This window comes from Drosophila miranda, chromosome 5 (assembly GCF_003369915.1).
Source record: "Drosophila miranda strain MSH22 chromosome 5, D.miranda_PacBio2.1, whole genome shotgun sequence".
Lineage (NCBI taxonomy): Eukaryota > Metazoa > Arthropoda > Insecta > Diptera > Drosophilidae > Drosophila > Drosophila miranda.
This window is the reverse complement of record NC_046678.1, coordinates 1,124,113-1,140,456: the sequence shown is the minus strand read 5'-3', so window position 1 is coordinate 1,140,456 and position 16,344 is coordinate 1,124,113. Positions and strand designations below refer to the sequence as shown.

Genomic DNA, 16,344 nt, shown 5'->3' with positions numbered 1-16,344 from the left:
ATATATGAACTCTCTCATTGGCCCTCTCATTGATATAGCGTCTGCGCATATGACTCCATCCCCTAAAGTCTAAAAGGGCGCGACATGGCATGAAAGTTTCAGCGCTGTTTTTGACGAGAACGACGACGGTGACTATAAGCGCAGCATCAGACGGACTGTGCGATATAAGAGCTTGCGGCAAGGAGGGATACAATGCAACCATGGCGGTGTGACTTTTTTGTGCTTGTAAACCTTCATTTGGAGAAACAAATTGGAATGTCTCTTCTGAACGAATGAACTGCAAAGGAGTGTGGTGCTTCGATTGGCAAGTGCGGCAGGGACCGCATTACAATCTTTCACGTGCTGACCATTGCGTATGCAATTTACGCATAACAAGAACCGTTGAAAATTGGCAGTTATATGGTTTGTGTTCTCGCACAACACACAAGAAACTGGAGTGTTCGCAGCTACGAACGATATTCTATGACGCGTACTCACGGTTTTTCCTGACCTACCAACCTTTCCATTTTGCTCTTGCAAAGAGTGATGAAAGCTTTTATGGGTACGACATCTTAGTCCCAAAAAGGCAGATAATTTCCCCCTGGACGGAAGATCGGTGGGATGCAACCTGCAATTTCCTCTTTGGTTGCCAGCGCTTCCAACTCTTGAAGATTAAAAATGGCGGCGTCCGTAAACGCCCGCACCTTGCCAGCCGATAAATCCCCACGTGCCAGCTCAAATATCATTCTAATGTGTGCCTGTAGAATAAGACGTTAATTAGCTAATCATTTTTTGATAATATCTAATGCTGTATTGTAGTTAGACTGGCTCATTTCCAACGAACTGATGGTATCCAACGTCGCTCTGCTCGAACATGACCGCAAATGCAGACAGAAGTCAGCTCAGCGTCACTATCAATGATAGTTCTGTATAGGCTCGGCTGAACTTGGGTAGCTGCAACTGTGGGATGGGGTTCACTTGGATTCATTTGTTACGTGGAACAATGCGTGGGTTGAGAACGTTTGCCCAACTCACGCTGTAGAAGAATCCTCAATGATGATATCTACGAGTCGAATTTTCCAGGTATTTCACTGGACATGAACTCAAAATCCGCTTTCTCCAAACTGGTGTCTGCCACAGTAAAATTAGATTTCAGCTCCGTCAGTGATTCCAATAGTCCTCGCTGATCATATTCATCCATTTGGCGCAGCTATTCACTAGGAAATTCGAGTTGCAGGAAATTGGATGCTGGCTGCGCTCGTACTAAAACTTTCACCAGATGGAGCAGCGCCAAATGTCACTGTATCACTTCTTTATCCATAGCACACGATCCACTCCTTTTACTATTTTTCCTCGTGCCCATGTTTTCGGCTGTACACTGTTGGCGCGGAATTCGATCGCATTTAAATATGATTATGACACGCGCGAGCTCAGACAAGCTCAAAACGTTTGTACGTTCACTTTTGTGGCACTTTTTAAATGAAAAATGTGAGCAAGAGAGAGACTTCTATACGGCCGGTCACGAGCTGTCTGAAGCAAAGAGGAGGCGAAGTAAACTTACTTACCACGCTTAGAACTTTATGCAGACGGTCTCGACAGTGCGTTACGCAGGCTGAAGCAGACGGCGAAAGAGAAGACGAAAATTAATATCGGCGCACTAGAACAGCCACGATCAACGACAACGCTTTTTGCTTCGCTACTTTTTCGACATATGTCACGTTAAACCTTCGAAATTAATTTAACTAAATGCTTTAAGAACTTTTAACAAACGATAAATCACGTCGGGGTCACCAAAATGTTGGAATGTAGGAGCTTTTTCTGCAACTCTGACTCCACGTTTACTACGAATATTTTATCGGTTGTTAGATGTTTATGTTTGATAGTTCTATGATTAAAGGCCGTGGCCGTAAACTTTGAGATTTGGGTGTGAGACTGGAACAATTTTAAGCAATGCGAAACCGATGTTACGCTCTCGTGGAAAATTCCGTTCTACACTGCGTTCGATGAAAACTATTACTGACACAAGCAAATAAGAAGGAAGAACATATTTGTATGCGTCTTTGCATTGAGAGCGTAATTTACATGAGCACGACAATAGATAATACTAGACAACAACATTTAACTTTTTATTTACGCTTCGAACCAAACCAAAAAATTATTATTCGGCTGCACCTTAGCCTTTTATGCTTTGATTTGCTTAAAAGACGCATAATTAATGTATCTATTAAGAACGATAAGAAAGACCAAGAAATAATTTTTTTTCTACTTTTAAAGTTAAAATTAAAAAAAAGGACTTACAAAAGTGATTAATTTTGAACTTGAAAGCTTACTATTTTATTCTTTCATAAAAAACATCACTGTTATTCAAAAGCCGCGTTCGACGAAAACGAATCTACAATTTAACATTTCCTGTGCATATGTTCACAACTCTTGCGCTTCATGCAGCACGTCTAGATCCGCCGGTTGTCTGGGAATACCTATAACCCTTGCTTTGTCTTGAGCTCTTACCAGCAAAGGTAAGACCCCGAAGCTCGCGATGCTTGTGCACATGGTTGCATATCTAGTTGATTTTAGGTTCATGGCGAATCGCACTATGATGAGTGTCAATCAAAATTACCTCAAAGTACTTTTATGAAGCGTCTCGTACAATCCAATAGGATTTTAAGAAACGCAATCCACCAAGTCTACGGCCGACACGTACCCCCGCAATCGACAGCAATCCACAATAGGGTTTCAGTTGGTTAACGCCATGGCTTTTTGGCTGGACGCTTGTGCCCTCCACGGCGGACACGAATCCTGTAGATAATGAATCCTTGTTTGGCCCGGAATCCCAAACGACGTGCCTTATCGGGGCGCGAACGTGGGTCTAGGCGAACGATGAAGTTTTGTAAACTGGCGGTACGCATCAAGTAACACACGACATAACTTTGCTTCCGACATGGCTATGGATGCTGATCAAGGATATATATGCTTTATGGGTTCGGAAACGTTTCCTTCTAGACGTTACACACATCCATTTTCACCACAAATCTAATATACCCTTATACTCATTTTGAGTATCGGGTATACAAATATTAGCTCCAGATCTAACAGAAAAAGTATGTTTGGTTTGAACCTTAAACATGCTGTTAAACAGTGAAATCGATCGATTTGCGTAAAAATCAATTTAAGCCATTTGTTTTAAATTGGATTTTTCTTTTGTGTGGTTTTAGAATATGCATCGCAGAGCACATACATATGTATGTGTACATTTGATTGAGTACGTATGTATGTATGAGCCATTTCTATAATAATAACTATTATTACATTAAAGGTTTTTTTTTACATTCTGCTAAATATAAGATATAATATAAGATTGTTCTTTCACTACTTCGCTATCGGTATCTCTGTCGATATAATTTTCAACCCCTATAAGCTAAACAAAATAAATCGTGCAACAAGTGTTAATGCCGTCGATACCGATACCAACAGTTACTCAACAGTTCCCAATAGCGAACGAAGATTTTACTCTTATGGATAGACTTTTATTTTTATTAGTTAAAAAAGTATACACACATATTTACATATTTTTTTTAGTGTATTTTTAGTAACCGGTTATTTGCCTTAGAAAATACGTCCTTAAATATTTAAGTAAAAGTTTCACCCTTGCACCTTGCCTTCCAAATCTACTTCTAAATGTGACAATAAACAAATAAAAGGATGAAGGGATTTAAATTGTATATTTATTATGCTTGTATGCTTACGGACTACGAGAGAAAATGTATCTTTTAGAATACTCTGAGAAATTTTACGTTGAACTTCTGCGCACAAGTCCTTGCGCATTTTCTCTCGTAGTACATGTACCCATCGGCTTCGGCCTCGGTCTCTCCAGCGTGGAGTGTCGATAAAAAACGACGTTCACAGTCATCGTAAACTTTTAATTTTAAGGCGAGTGTAATTCGTCAAAATGTTGTGGCAGTATATACACATTTCTGAACATCGTTATAACCAAAACCTATAGGGCATTTAAAACATTTGAAGCAAATAAACTATAATTTAATTGAAACAAATTCAAATTCAAATTATACCAGTATACATCAGTAATAATGAATCTAAAAAGCGTCTGCTTGTGTTGGACTCGTAATTAAAAATGTGAACATTGACGGAAGAATGACAAACCCGTTATCAGAAAAATTTGTTAATTATCCATAATATATCCTCCGTTTTGTGCGAAAGCTTAAGAATTTTGTAGTTTGCAAGTGTAATATGTAGGAAATACATGTATGTATGTGTGTATGTGTGTATGTATGTGTATTACTTAATATCCTCAAAAAGCGCATATATAAAATATAAAATTTCTAAATTGCGTTTCGGTTAATGACCGTCGTGTAAACTTTCTTTATAAAATAGTATGATATGATAAAATCAATATACATTTTTACGGGCGATAACCGTGTTTAAATCTTACATATAAACCGTCATATGTCAGCAATACATGCGGGAGCAAGTAATAATATTAATCTCTGCCTGAGCTGAGCCTAAAAACCATACATAAATAAGTACAACTAAAACGATAGTATCTATCAATTTAATAGTACTTGCGTGGCCAATTTAAGAAAATTAAATTATATTATAGACAATCGTACCCAAATAAAATGTAGTATCAAATAAAAATATGCGTCGTGTATTTCGTTTGAGTTTGCAACAGGCGGGAACCTGGTTAATTTTTTTACGGTCAGTGCGCCTGTCGATAACCAAGTGCAAGACAACAGCGAGATCTTTCTAGATACATTAAAGAGATGTAATGAGTTTATGTCATTACAAGTAAACAATTAAATTAATTATTTCATGCGATTGAAAAAGTATGAGAATATAAAATGTTAAATACATTATTACATTACGAAGTACATTTTTATTAAATAAAGACTCCATATAATAAATGTTGCATTTCGGCTAATTTTGTTATTTATTAAATGCAAATCTTAAAATATTTGATCAAAAAGAAATATGGGTTCATATCTTTGAAAAGCAATAAGTCATTCACTCAATTTTATAAAATGTGCTAAATTCCAAATATTCAAATGTCAGTGGAGGCACAAGCGCAATCCCAGCAGTTAATAAAGCTTATGAACGGTGATGGTGATACTAAATTGACTAAAAAATTTAGAAAAATTGTAAATTCAGAATTAGAGTTTATAGTCCCACATCCTCCGCAAACAAATGTGGCAGAATTACTAAATCCGCAGTCGTACCAGCTCGGAAGCGATGTACACCCAAACCCAACGAATCAATACAACAGCTCTATGCGAATGCATATAATGCCAAATTTTGGAATATCAATTGAAGCTGAGTCATCTGATCTGGCGGAGTCAATCAATAAAATGAAGAATATACCAGAAGGAGTTTTGCACAATGATATTGAAAGCAAAATTAACAGGGTCTATCATGCGAATAATAAAATATATACAGATCTAAAAAACACCTCAATCGACACAGCTTCCGCCACCTCCTCAGTAGCAGCGATATCTAACTCGACTACCACTGATATTAATGAAGTTATGAAAAAAAGTTACTTAGACACTTTTCGAAACTCATATGCCGAATATGGTTCATTAACTTCAAACACTATTAAGAAGCCAAGTCTCAACATTCTGCAACATCTTTTTTGTGTTCCAACAAGTACTTTGGATTCTGGAATGTCTTCTGCATCGGCTGTAGCGGAAGTTCTTTTACGACAGCCGAACACCGTTACCCAAAATATGCAAAAAGTAGATGAGACAGCAAGCAATCAAGAGCTCGAGCAAGAGTTAAATCGCAATCGAGAACTTTTATCCTACGTATTTAATAATAGCATGCTGTCTCACCAGAAGTTCTCACAGCACCCGTTGTTAGCTCGACATTTTGCTGAATTTGTACAGCCTAAGTTAACTGAGCGGGAACCAGAATCAGAAAGTGTCCTCGAACGCAACACACATATGATTGATTTTTCGGGGTCAAAGAAGCTAAGTATTCGGCAAGAGGATCTCCCTCCAACCCCATCTTCGCAGGATAATAACAACAACAATGAGATGCTGAATGACGTAGAAAGTGCATTAAGATTTGGAGAAGATCTTATTTTAGATTTTCCCCATCTTCAACAAAGTCACAGCAATCGGGGGCAACAAATTGGGGAACCAGAAGATACTCTTAAATCAAAAAGCACAGAACATTCCTCAAAGCGAGGTAAAACCCCAAAGGATCACCTGAAGTCAACCTGTAATTTATTTAGGGAACACAAAATCCTGCTTGCTGATGTGAAAAGAAGCCTAGAACAACTTACATTACTTTCTGGTCAATTCCGGGATAACGTCAGTGTACGTCACCGTCAAGATGCCTCTAAAACCACCGATTCGTCTCTTGAAGCAACTGTACGTCGCCAATTAAATGGAAACTGCAAGACAATTGAAGACATTTTGGACCAAATAAAGCGACTTCATCATCAATGGAATAGTGCAGAGCTCTATTATCTGCGCAGCTTGCAACGTTTAGGACTCAGTTCAGAGGATGGTGCTGGTTTTAGTTCTACGCCAACACATACTATAATGGCACTGGCTGCCATTGCGTTGTCCGTAGAATGTGAGCTTAAACCTAAAATATACGATACCCAAATTGACTCAAGCGACCTAAAGCAGCAAGTGAACACAAGTGAGTCTGAATTTGTATCAACTATAGAAAAACCCAAAACGCTACATGATATAGAGAATATAATCCTACAAAAAGCTTCAACCGTGCTTATACATCAAGGGAGTCTGTCCAATAATACGCTCAATGGTTGCAGTGATAGTGATTATAGCGAAGGCGAAAAATCAATACCATCGCCCACGTGCATATGGCATCCGAAAAATCGAGACACTCGATTTAAGGAAGAAGCCGAAAATTGTAGCACTGCTGCTGAAATAATTTTGGAGTACGCATCTAAAACAAATTCTTTACAAATTCCTGATCGTTTTACTAATACTAGTGCAAAGGTCCGGGCGAATATTTCAGATTCTATTGAAAGCTATCGTGCATTGAATATGAGTCCACTATTATCGTTTAAAAATAGCAGAGACAGTTTAGCTGTTTCAAATGTCAACGAATCTGGCTATTTTGCGGAGATCCAGTTTCCTGCAGCACCTTCTACTCCACCGACAAGCAGTAATAGTAGCTGCTCAACTGGAACTATTCATGTTACATGTCCTTTAAATAACAATCGAAGAAAATCTAGATACGCACGTCGCATCGAAACGCCGACAACGTCTTCTCCAAAAACAACTTTATTAAAGGGTGCAAGTATTCAGGAATATTCTCGCAGCCACCAAACAGGAAGTGTTTATAACGTAATAGATGCTACTTTACCCATACCATCATCAATTACAACCGCAATAACAGGAGCGACATCTACACCTTCTCCTCCAATTGTTCATGGCGCATCTTCGGCTATTGCCACCGTAACCGCACTGCAAGAACGTGCCCTAACTAATATGTTCAAAGCTCGACTGAGCGCTTTGACGGCAGCTGTAGGTATCGACAACGGAGGTGGAGGCCCTGTCAGCAACAAATGTGAAGGTGAACCCATACCAGATGCTCCGTATGATCTAAGCATTGGAACCAAGCTTAAAAACATGTAATTTGAAAATCTTTAAAGATAATATGCATATACATACACAATCTTTGAACATGAAACATTATTATTATTTTTTAAAATTTAATCTGTCACGCTATACAAATATTTTTGACAATATAAAAAATATTTAACCAGTAAAAAGTTAGCTTCGGCGCCCCGAAGTTTATGTACCCGAACAATGCATCGCTCACTTGTAAGCATTCTTTTTGGTAAGCTCCGAGTAGTCTACTTACCAAGAATACCCATGGCCAGTACCGTATTCTGCCATCTAAATGACATAGTTATTTAGGTGTCCGATTTGGACATGGAAAAAAAACGATACTCAGTCAGTATAAATGTTATCTTTTGATTTATGTAACTTCTTCTATATTGGCATTTCCATGATGTCGAACGGGACAAGTGCTAGGAGGTAAAAATAAGACGGATTTTCAAGATGTACTGCATTGATGTTTTTTAAAAATGGTTATAATTTAATGCAAATATGATTTATAGTTTTTTTTAAAATTAATTTAAACTTCTGTCGCTCGGGACTAGTAAAAGTTAAAAAATATGCCGTTAACCGATATTAAGCAAATAAAAATACCACAAAATACCGAAAAAGTGAACACTTGCTTATTTTAAAAGGTTTTCAGATCAAAGTAAATCAATTTATATGTCACTTGATTAAATTAATTAAATTTCAAAAGTATATGAAATTGGGTTTATATTATTTTTTAATAATTTGGTATTCCATGGGAATAGCTTCACAAATTCAAAACTATTTTTGAGACATTTCGAGTCTTCCAATTATAACAAGTGAGATGACTTTTTGGATAGAATGGTAATTATTATAAAACAGAAGAAATCCAGTTTAATTTTTATCCCTCGTCTTTTTTTATAGCCCATACTCAAAGAGTGTGTAAATATTAGATTTATGGTGAAAGTGGATGTGTGTAACACCCAGAAGGAAGCGTTTCCGACCCGATAATCAGCATTAATAGCCGAGTCGATATAATCATGTCTGTATGTCCGATCGTCCGGCTATTCGTCTGTCTTCAGGAGCGTCTATATCTCAAAGACTATGAGAGCTAGAGCCACCAAATTTTGTATTCAGACTCCTGTGTTATCACAGTGTAACCAGGGTATTTCACAATTTCCCTTTTTCTTTTTTTCAAAAAAGCAGTCCTGTGTCTGAATAAAATTAATCTAAACAGATAAAAAATTTAAATTTAAAAAGTGTTGATGATTGGTGTGAGCGGTAACATGCTCTAAGAAAAAGAAGCTTCTCTCGACGACAACAGTCGTTGTTGCTCTTCTATGGAAAGGGTAGGAACTGAGTGTCTGCAGGGACGCGACGATGATTAATGGTTTAAAAACGAGAATATATGTAGGTTCGTCTAGCCTGTTCCGAAGCTGGCTTTAACGGTTTGGCGACAACACCTCATCGCTCCTGTAAAAGCACAGAATAGAGCTCTTGATGACGATCATCATCAAAATGCAGAACTACATGTTCATCTATCGTATCGTATCCGTCGTACGTAGGCATATGTATATCTTAATGAGTGCAGTGGTTGCATTGGATTTCTGCCATCTGATGAAAACCTTGGCAATTGAATAAGGCTAAGAGACGGGTCCGGTCTTCGCCAAGGTGGAAGCTGCCCACAAGCCATATTAGCATTGGTTATTCCCCCAGAAACCGTAGAAGGAGGAAACAGGTGAGGGAAACGACTACCGACTTCACGCCGAATCGAAGCATTCAGCGTCATGAAACGATAATCAAAGTTGTCGCACGATCCACTGCGAGTCTTGTCGTAGTCCAACTCCTAGAGCTCTTTGCGCAGGATTTTAAATGTGCCCCGCAACTTCTCGATTTCCTCTAGGAGTCAAACAGACCGACATGGCTATCTCGACTGGGGTATTGAGTACTTGGCGACCCCATAAAGTATATATATCAAGAATATCAGCATCATATATTAATTGTATTTTGTATTTTTGATTATAAAATAATATCACTGATACAAATTATGTTGTTTGCTGTTACTGATAGAGCAACTTACACAGGAAAATCTACAATGACTTAAAAAAAAAAAAAAAAAAAAAATGAATAGAATAATATTTGGTTCAATTATCTGTCCAGGATTTCTAGGGTAGAGCTCCTCTTAGATCATCCTGATGGGCAGGTCGACTGAGTGTAAGGCTCCTATAAGGTCCTTGGCAATGTCCCGGTAACGGATATACCACTCAGCTCTGGAGATACTACGCAGAAACTTACTCTGGAACGTCTTGATCCTCGCATGGTTAGCTTTGGCGGCAATCCCATACACCAGAATGCCGTATCTTCAGGGTGGTGCTAGTATGGGTTTTGATTATCATAACTTTGTTTTTTAAACTGAGCTTGTTGTTTTTTTTTAAGTAGCGAGAACATTTTCTGGGCCTTACCCACCAACTTGCTACTCACGCTAGGGATGTGACTGACCATGTGTGTGTATGTGACACCAGGGCTAGAGCCCATTCTTAAATTGTGCGCATTTATCAGGGCTTACGCAGATGTTCCATCGGCAGGCCCAGTTTTCAAACAGCTTGAGGTATTGTTGTAGATTGTCTGTGGCATCATAGACACAGCTAGCCCTCGAGAGTACTGCTGTGTCGTTAGCAAATGTTGCCACCTTGAGGGTCTGTCCTATTTGCCTTCGGACCGTAGAGGGATTTGGCATGTCGTGGGTGAATAAGCAGTAAGGTGTCGGCCCAAGCACGCTGCCTTGCGGTATTCCTACCTTGATGGTCTTGGTCAATGAAGCTGCCCCATCCTGGACTACACGGAAAGTCCTCTTCGTCAGAAAGCTTTTGATAAACCGTCTTGTATGTGTATGTGTTTGGCATGGAAAGTATGCTAATCTTAGCGACGCGTTAAAGATTAGCAACAGATATAGAATCGCTCTGTTTTTTTCAGGGCTAGTGCTTCTTTTTTCATATAACTTAAGTACGAGTATCTTACGCCTGGTTGTATTGAACTTTGCAATTCTGAAAAGGTGCTATAAATGCAGCTATAAATTTAGTTCGACTTTTCCCGAGTTTTCAAAGTTTTTAAATAATATACCACAAGAATTCCCAATTTTGAATTTGAAAGCTTAATACTTTCGATACGATACGCTTTAGCTATTAATTGTGTTTGGGTTGGATTTATAGTTGCATTTATCAGCTTTCAGAATTGCAAGTCTACCGCGTAAAAAAAAGTAAAATTTTATTGCCTAGTGTTATGCTAATATGCTAGTATCGCCCGATAAACCTAAAAACCGATTTCCTTAAAGTTTTCATTCTTTAAAGCATTGGAAAATTATTATTACTATTCAAAGCATGCATTGACTTCTTTTAATTTTTGTCGAATGATTAGTGATAAGAGGCAGAGAGAGAGGGAAAGATGTAACGGATTGTACTGTATGGGAAAAGCTAGAATATTTGTCATTAGGGGAACTGCAGGAATATAATTTATAAGATTTAATATAATATACATATAAGGTTAATCAAAATTTTAAGTTGATGGAGTGATTACCTCAAAGAACCGAACTTAATCTGATTGAAAAACCTGTAGTCAATCGTAATCCGATGGCTTGGGCAGTACGAGTCAGCGCCATCTAACCAAGGCGATCTCTGAGGACGTGTAGAATCGGGATGCAATCGTATTCCAAAAGATATTTTTGTGAATTTGATAGACAACATTCCAAACTGTATTAAAAAAATAATATCTAATATGGGTCTATGCACAAAATGTTAATATTATGATTTACGTTATTTACTTTTTATAAAAAGTTCAAAAGTGAGTACATGCGAGTTTTTTTTGGTTTTTTATTTTTCATTCTTTGAAAAATTCTTATTCGTTCTTGTAATTATGGTTTATTTGTTAAGAATTCAAGTATTTATATGGGGCACAAATTTGGTTTGCTCGGCTTTACCTGCTTAGGTTAGGACAGGTTTACCTGCTTGTACCAGGCTTTCGGATCTTCTGCGCAAAGCTTTGTTAATATAGTAGTAACGACCTTATTAATTCGTTCTACTTGTCCATTACCACGCGGCACTCCTGTCGCTATCAGCAAATGTTGGATATCCTGTTCCTTACAATATTCCTCGAAAACATTAGCAGTAAATGCAGTGCCTCTATCTGTGATCACACGCTTCGGGTTTCCAAAAACTTCGCCCTGTTTCTGCAACCTATCAACCACATCATCAGCGCCTGTACTCTTTGTTGGATAAAGCCAGACAAATTTAGAAAAAGCGTCGACAACTACTAGGACGTGGTTATACTGTTTCTTAGTCAACTCCATCGGTCCAATATGGTCAATATGATACGTTTGCAAAGGCTCATCAGATTTGTCAATTACATTCAAATACCCTTCTTTCTTTCCAAATTTTGCGTCGCTCACAATGCACTCCACACACGACTTAGCAATCCTATCCACTTTCCCTAACAAATCTGGAATAAAGTATTCGTGCTGCACTAAATCGATAGTTCTTTTGACACCAAAATGACCCTGACGATGAGCAATCATTATGATTTCGCTTTCCATCCCAGATGGTATTACGATCAACTCTTTAACTGGGTCCTTGTGCAAAATGTCATACTTCAAATAAAAGTCGTCATAAGAACCCGACTCTAGCACCTTACAAATTGCTGATATCCAAATATCCTGACGTTGAGCCTGCTTTATTCGATGTCTCAGTAAATCTTCCAACAACAAACAATGCACTCAACTCAATGCATCGACGTGTTTCATCTTGGTCCCTGAACGATGCTCAATTTCATAATCGAAGTCCTGAAGAAATATGGCCCAACGAGATACCTTAACTGGAACATCTTGTTTCCTCATCGTTAACGCAAAAGCATTACAGTTAGTAATAATTTGTATCTTTCTCCCAAGCAAATAAACTCTCCACTTCTTTAGAGCCTGCACTATAGCGAGTACTTCAAGCTCGTATGAAGGATACTTTTCTTCAGCTGGGGTTGTCTTACGACTCATATATTCTACCGGGTGGAAACATTGATCCTCTGAGTCCATTTGCAAAAGTATGGCTCCATACCCATACATACTTGCATCGCAGTGAACTTCAGTTTTGCCCATCTGATTAAACAACTTTAAAACAGGAGAACAAATAAACTTTCAACTGATTGAATGATGCCAACTCTTCTTCACCCATTTTGAAAGAAACATCCTTTCCCATCAAGTTTGTCAGTGGTCTGGCCACGACAGCAAAATCCTTAACAAATCTACGGAATCTACGAAATTTCCTGTCTCTCGGAATTGGAAAATTTTCAACTGCCGAAGTTTTATCTTGAGATGGTCTTATCGTTGAATTCTCTATTATGTAACCCAAAAAATTAACCTTGCGCTGTAACACTTGCGATTTCTCCCATTTTATGCGTAATCCTGAAATCTCTGCGATACTCAACACCTTCTGTAATTTTTCAAGTCCTTCTTGCACATCTTTTGATGGAATAATAATATTGTCCATATACAAAATCAAAATACCGTCATCTATCAATGGTCTGAAAACCTCATAATACTGGAGGGGAGTTAGTCATCCCAAATGGTACATAATTAAATTCATACTGTCCACTCTGTGTGACAAAAGGAGTATATTTACGAGAATCCAAATCCAACGTAGTGAAAACACGTCCTTCCTGAAGCTTGAGTAAAACATCGTCGATTAACGCCATTGGAAAATTGCCACGAATTATCTTTTCATTAAGTTTTTTATAATCACAACAAAGTCTTTTTGAGCCATCCTTCTTGGCGACAAGCACTACAGGGGAATAGTATTCAGAAACACTATGGCGAATTATTCCTTCCTTTAACCAATCCCTGACCTGCTTATCGACTTTTTCATTGTCCACGTAAGCCTAGGTCTTTGACGGACCGGTACTTCATCTGACAATATTATTTTCATTTCAACAGGGCTGTTTTCTGGTTTTACGGGCTTATAATTTTCTACCAATCCCGCTATTATTGACCTCACCTCACGGTTCAAATGCAAAATACAATAATATTGCTCGACAGTATCTGATGGAACGTCTTTTCCAATTCATCAATTGCGCTCCCTGAATCCGGAGGCCTGCTCACTTGAGTATCACTATGTTGAATGAACTCTAGATTTCGGCTTCCTTTAGTGAAACTACTGCTAACATACTCCTTTTCCGGTGGAACTTCAACCTCCCCTTGACGGATGTCATTTATTGAATGAAAGAAAACTCCTTTCTTCCCTATGCTTGCACTGACAAAATCAACAACATCACTTCCAATTACACCTTCGTGCAGGGTATCATCGTCACGGACTACATGAAAACACATTTCCAAAGGAACGCCATCCAACTTAGTAACAACGTTAAATGAACCCAACGTATAGATTTTCTTGCCTCCTATTCCTATAAATTCTTTTATATCGTTTTTTAACGCAACTGGGAAAATCTTTCTGTAGACTTTCTCGCTCATGGTACAAATATCGCTGCCAGAATCAAACAATGCAGTGATATCTTCATTACCAATTTCGACATTCTTAAAAGCCCGATTAAAACTGGTATGAGAAAATTGCTGGACATTTGAAATTTTCTTCTCTGTTGCCATTCGTGAACCTTTTGCCTCGCATTGATTTGCCTCGCATTGATTTGCCTTGTCACCTAGTTAATTGCAATTCAAACATTTGACGGCACTTTCCTTGCAATGCTTTGCAATATGATTACTACCTCCACATTTGAAACAACGCCTTTCATCCTTGATTTTTACCGAACTATTCTTAAACTTTGGTTTTGCCCTTAGCGTACTTCCTTGATTCGCACTGATCTTTTCATAAATCTTAATTTGCTCACGAAATTCTTTAAAATTGTTTGCTTGGTACAGACAGCTTTTGTTTTGCTTGGAGTCTGGAATGCCCTCAATAATATATTCAATAATACTTTCTTCATCTAGCTGGGATTGACTTGCCAAGGTACACATGCTATAAAAATATTCAACTAAAGTCTCCTTATGGGTCTTCTTTCTATTTTCTAATAGCTTATGAACTTGCTTTGCCGTTAACTTCTCATTAAATTCACTTTTTAGTGCTTCCTTCAGAGAATTCCAATCATTAATGCCAGATTGACTGCTCAAAAATAATTTCGCTGCACCTTTCACTAATGTCCTGCCATAAATAAACTTTTGCAAATCATTCCAATTCACTGTTAAGGCATTAAGTTCAAAATCACGTAGCCAGTCATCAACATCCGGAGAACCATTGCCCGTAAATGCTGAAAGGGCATCTTCGATGTCTCTTAATGTGAACGCCATGTTTACTGAACTACCAACTGCTGCTTCGCTTACCGAATCTAAAATTGGCGCGTCTTCTGTCTGATCGTCCCCAGTTATATTGATCGTTTCTTCGTATATAGATTCTTCGTTTTCGTCTTGGTCTAGTCTAAAATACGAATATAGTCTCTCCCGTAAAACTGATTTAACACCTGAATGCTGCAGATGTAGCTCTTTCAAATTTTCTCTCAACTCTGCTACGGTTTGGTCTAAGATTTCTTCGCGTTGCATATTACACTATTAGCTAAAATATAGTTTACGTTGAATCCGCTTCCTAAAATTTGTAACACCTTAAATCTGTTCCGTATATTCAATACTTGCGTATACAGACATCAGGTGTGAGAATCGTCTTTTCCAATACACGCAGAAAAACGATGCGTTCTTCTTCTTTGTCTTCTTCACGTCGTTGTCGTTCGCAGGGTATACAAGCCGCACGTGGCCGTGCGAAGTGCCACTGTTGTTGTTTCGTCGATTGCTGCTTTCCTCTACATTTGCAATGTGGACGAAAACGAATAATGTCGTTCAAGTCTCCCTTGCTTTGTAGATTTCTTCTTTGTGTCGTCTTCGTTCGCAGGGTATACAAGCCGCACGTGGCCGTGCGAAGTGCCACTGTTGTTGCTTCGTCGTTTGCTGCTTTCCTCTTTTCTGCACGTTCGCAATCTGAACGTCTCTTCAGTCCTCTTTCCTCTGTACTTTCGTCGTTGGCTTTTCACTCTTTCCCGTTTGCCTTGCTCTTTTGACGAAAACGAATAGTGTCGTTTTGCGTCCTCTTTGCGCTTTATTTTCGGGTCTGCGTTTATTTTGTAGCCTCGTCGTTTTGTAGCTCTGTAGCTCTTCGTTGTTAGCTACCTCTGCTCTCTGCACTTCGAACCATGATGCAATTATACAAGGTGGTCTCGTCGGGAGCCGAAGTTCGTTCGTGTTTTCCCTTATCGTCAGTGCATGCTTGCTTGTTGATGATGAAGGTTGTTCACGGACGAATTTTTTGATATATTCTTAACCCTTATGTCGAGAGACTCAGATCAATGGGTGACACAGTGCATAGGTCACTCAAAAACAGACTACCAAGTTCCAAGAGAGTACACAGACACTCCCTTCGACACAATCATCCCTCACAGAGACGAATGGCTCGAGGGACTCCCAGGCCCAGATGGGGCCATAAACATCTTCACAGATGGATCAAAGCTGGACGACAGAGTCGGAGGGGGAATCTACTCTGAACAGCTAAGCATAAGGCATTCCTTCAGACTCCCAGATCATTGCAGTGTCTTTCAAGCGGAAGTCATAGCAATCAGGGAGGCTCTAGACTGCCTACAAGCGGCTGCCGTCACGGCAACCAAGCTAAACATTTATAGCGACAGCCAGGCTGCGATCAAATCGCTAAGCGCGATTTCCTCGAACTCGGCCACCGTGGCAGACTGCTGCAAATCT

General features: G+C 38.8%; 1 protein-coding gene and 1 long non-coding RNA gene across 11 annotated transcripts in view; both read left to right on the top strand.

The window, feature by feature from the left end:
- Nucleotides 1-16,344, top strand: part of LOC108164406 (protein pangolin, isoforms A/H/I/S) — a 58,907-nt gene that overhangs the window by 26,634 nt on the left and 15,929 nt on the right. For 5 of the 10 annotated variants that reach the window (XR_004473311.1, XR_004473310.1, XM_033394379.1 and 2 more), the window contains exon 1: nt 68-7,603. The exons of 3 other annotated variants lie outside the window; for them this stretch is intronic. Coding sequence is in view for 5 of the 7 variants with exons in the window: in XM_033394379.1 (XP_033250270.1) it covers nt 5,040-7,603 (2,564 nt within the window). In the remaining 2 variants the exon portion in view is untranslated. Of the gene's footprint in view, nt 1-67; nt 7,604-16,344 lie in introns of those variants that run through there. 2 more of the 10 variants (XM_033394378.1, XM_033394377.1) reach the window with 2 other exon arrangements.
- LOC108164408 lies at nt 7,610-9,680 on the top strand. The gene is made up of 2 exons (XR_001775837.2): nt 7,610-8,423; nt 8,484-9,680. It is a non-coding gene; the product is annotated as an uncharacterized LOC108164408 (long non-coding RNA).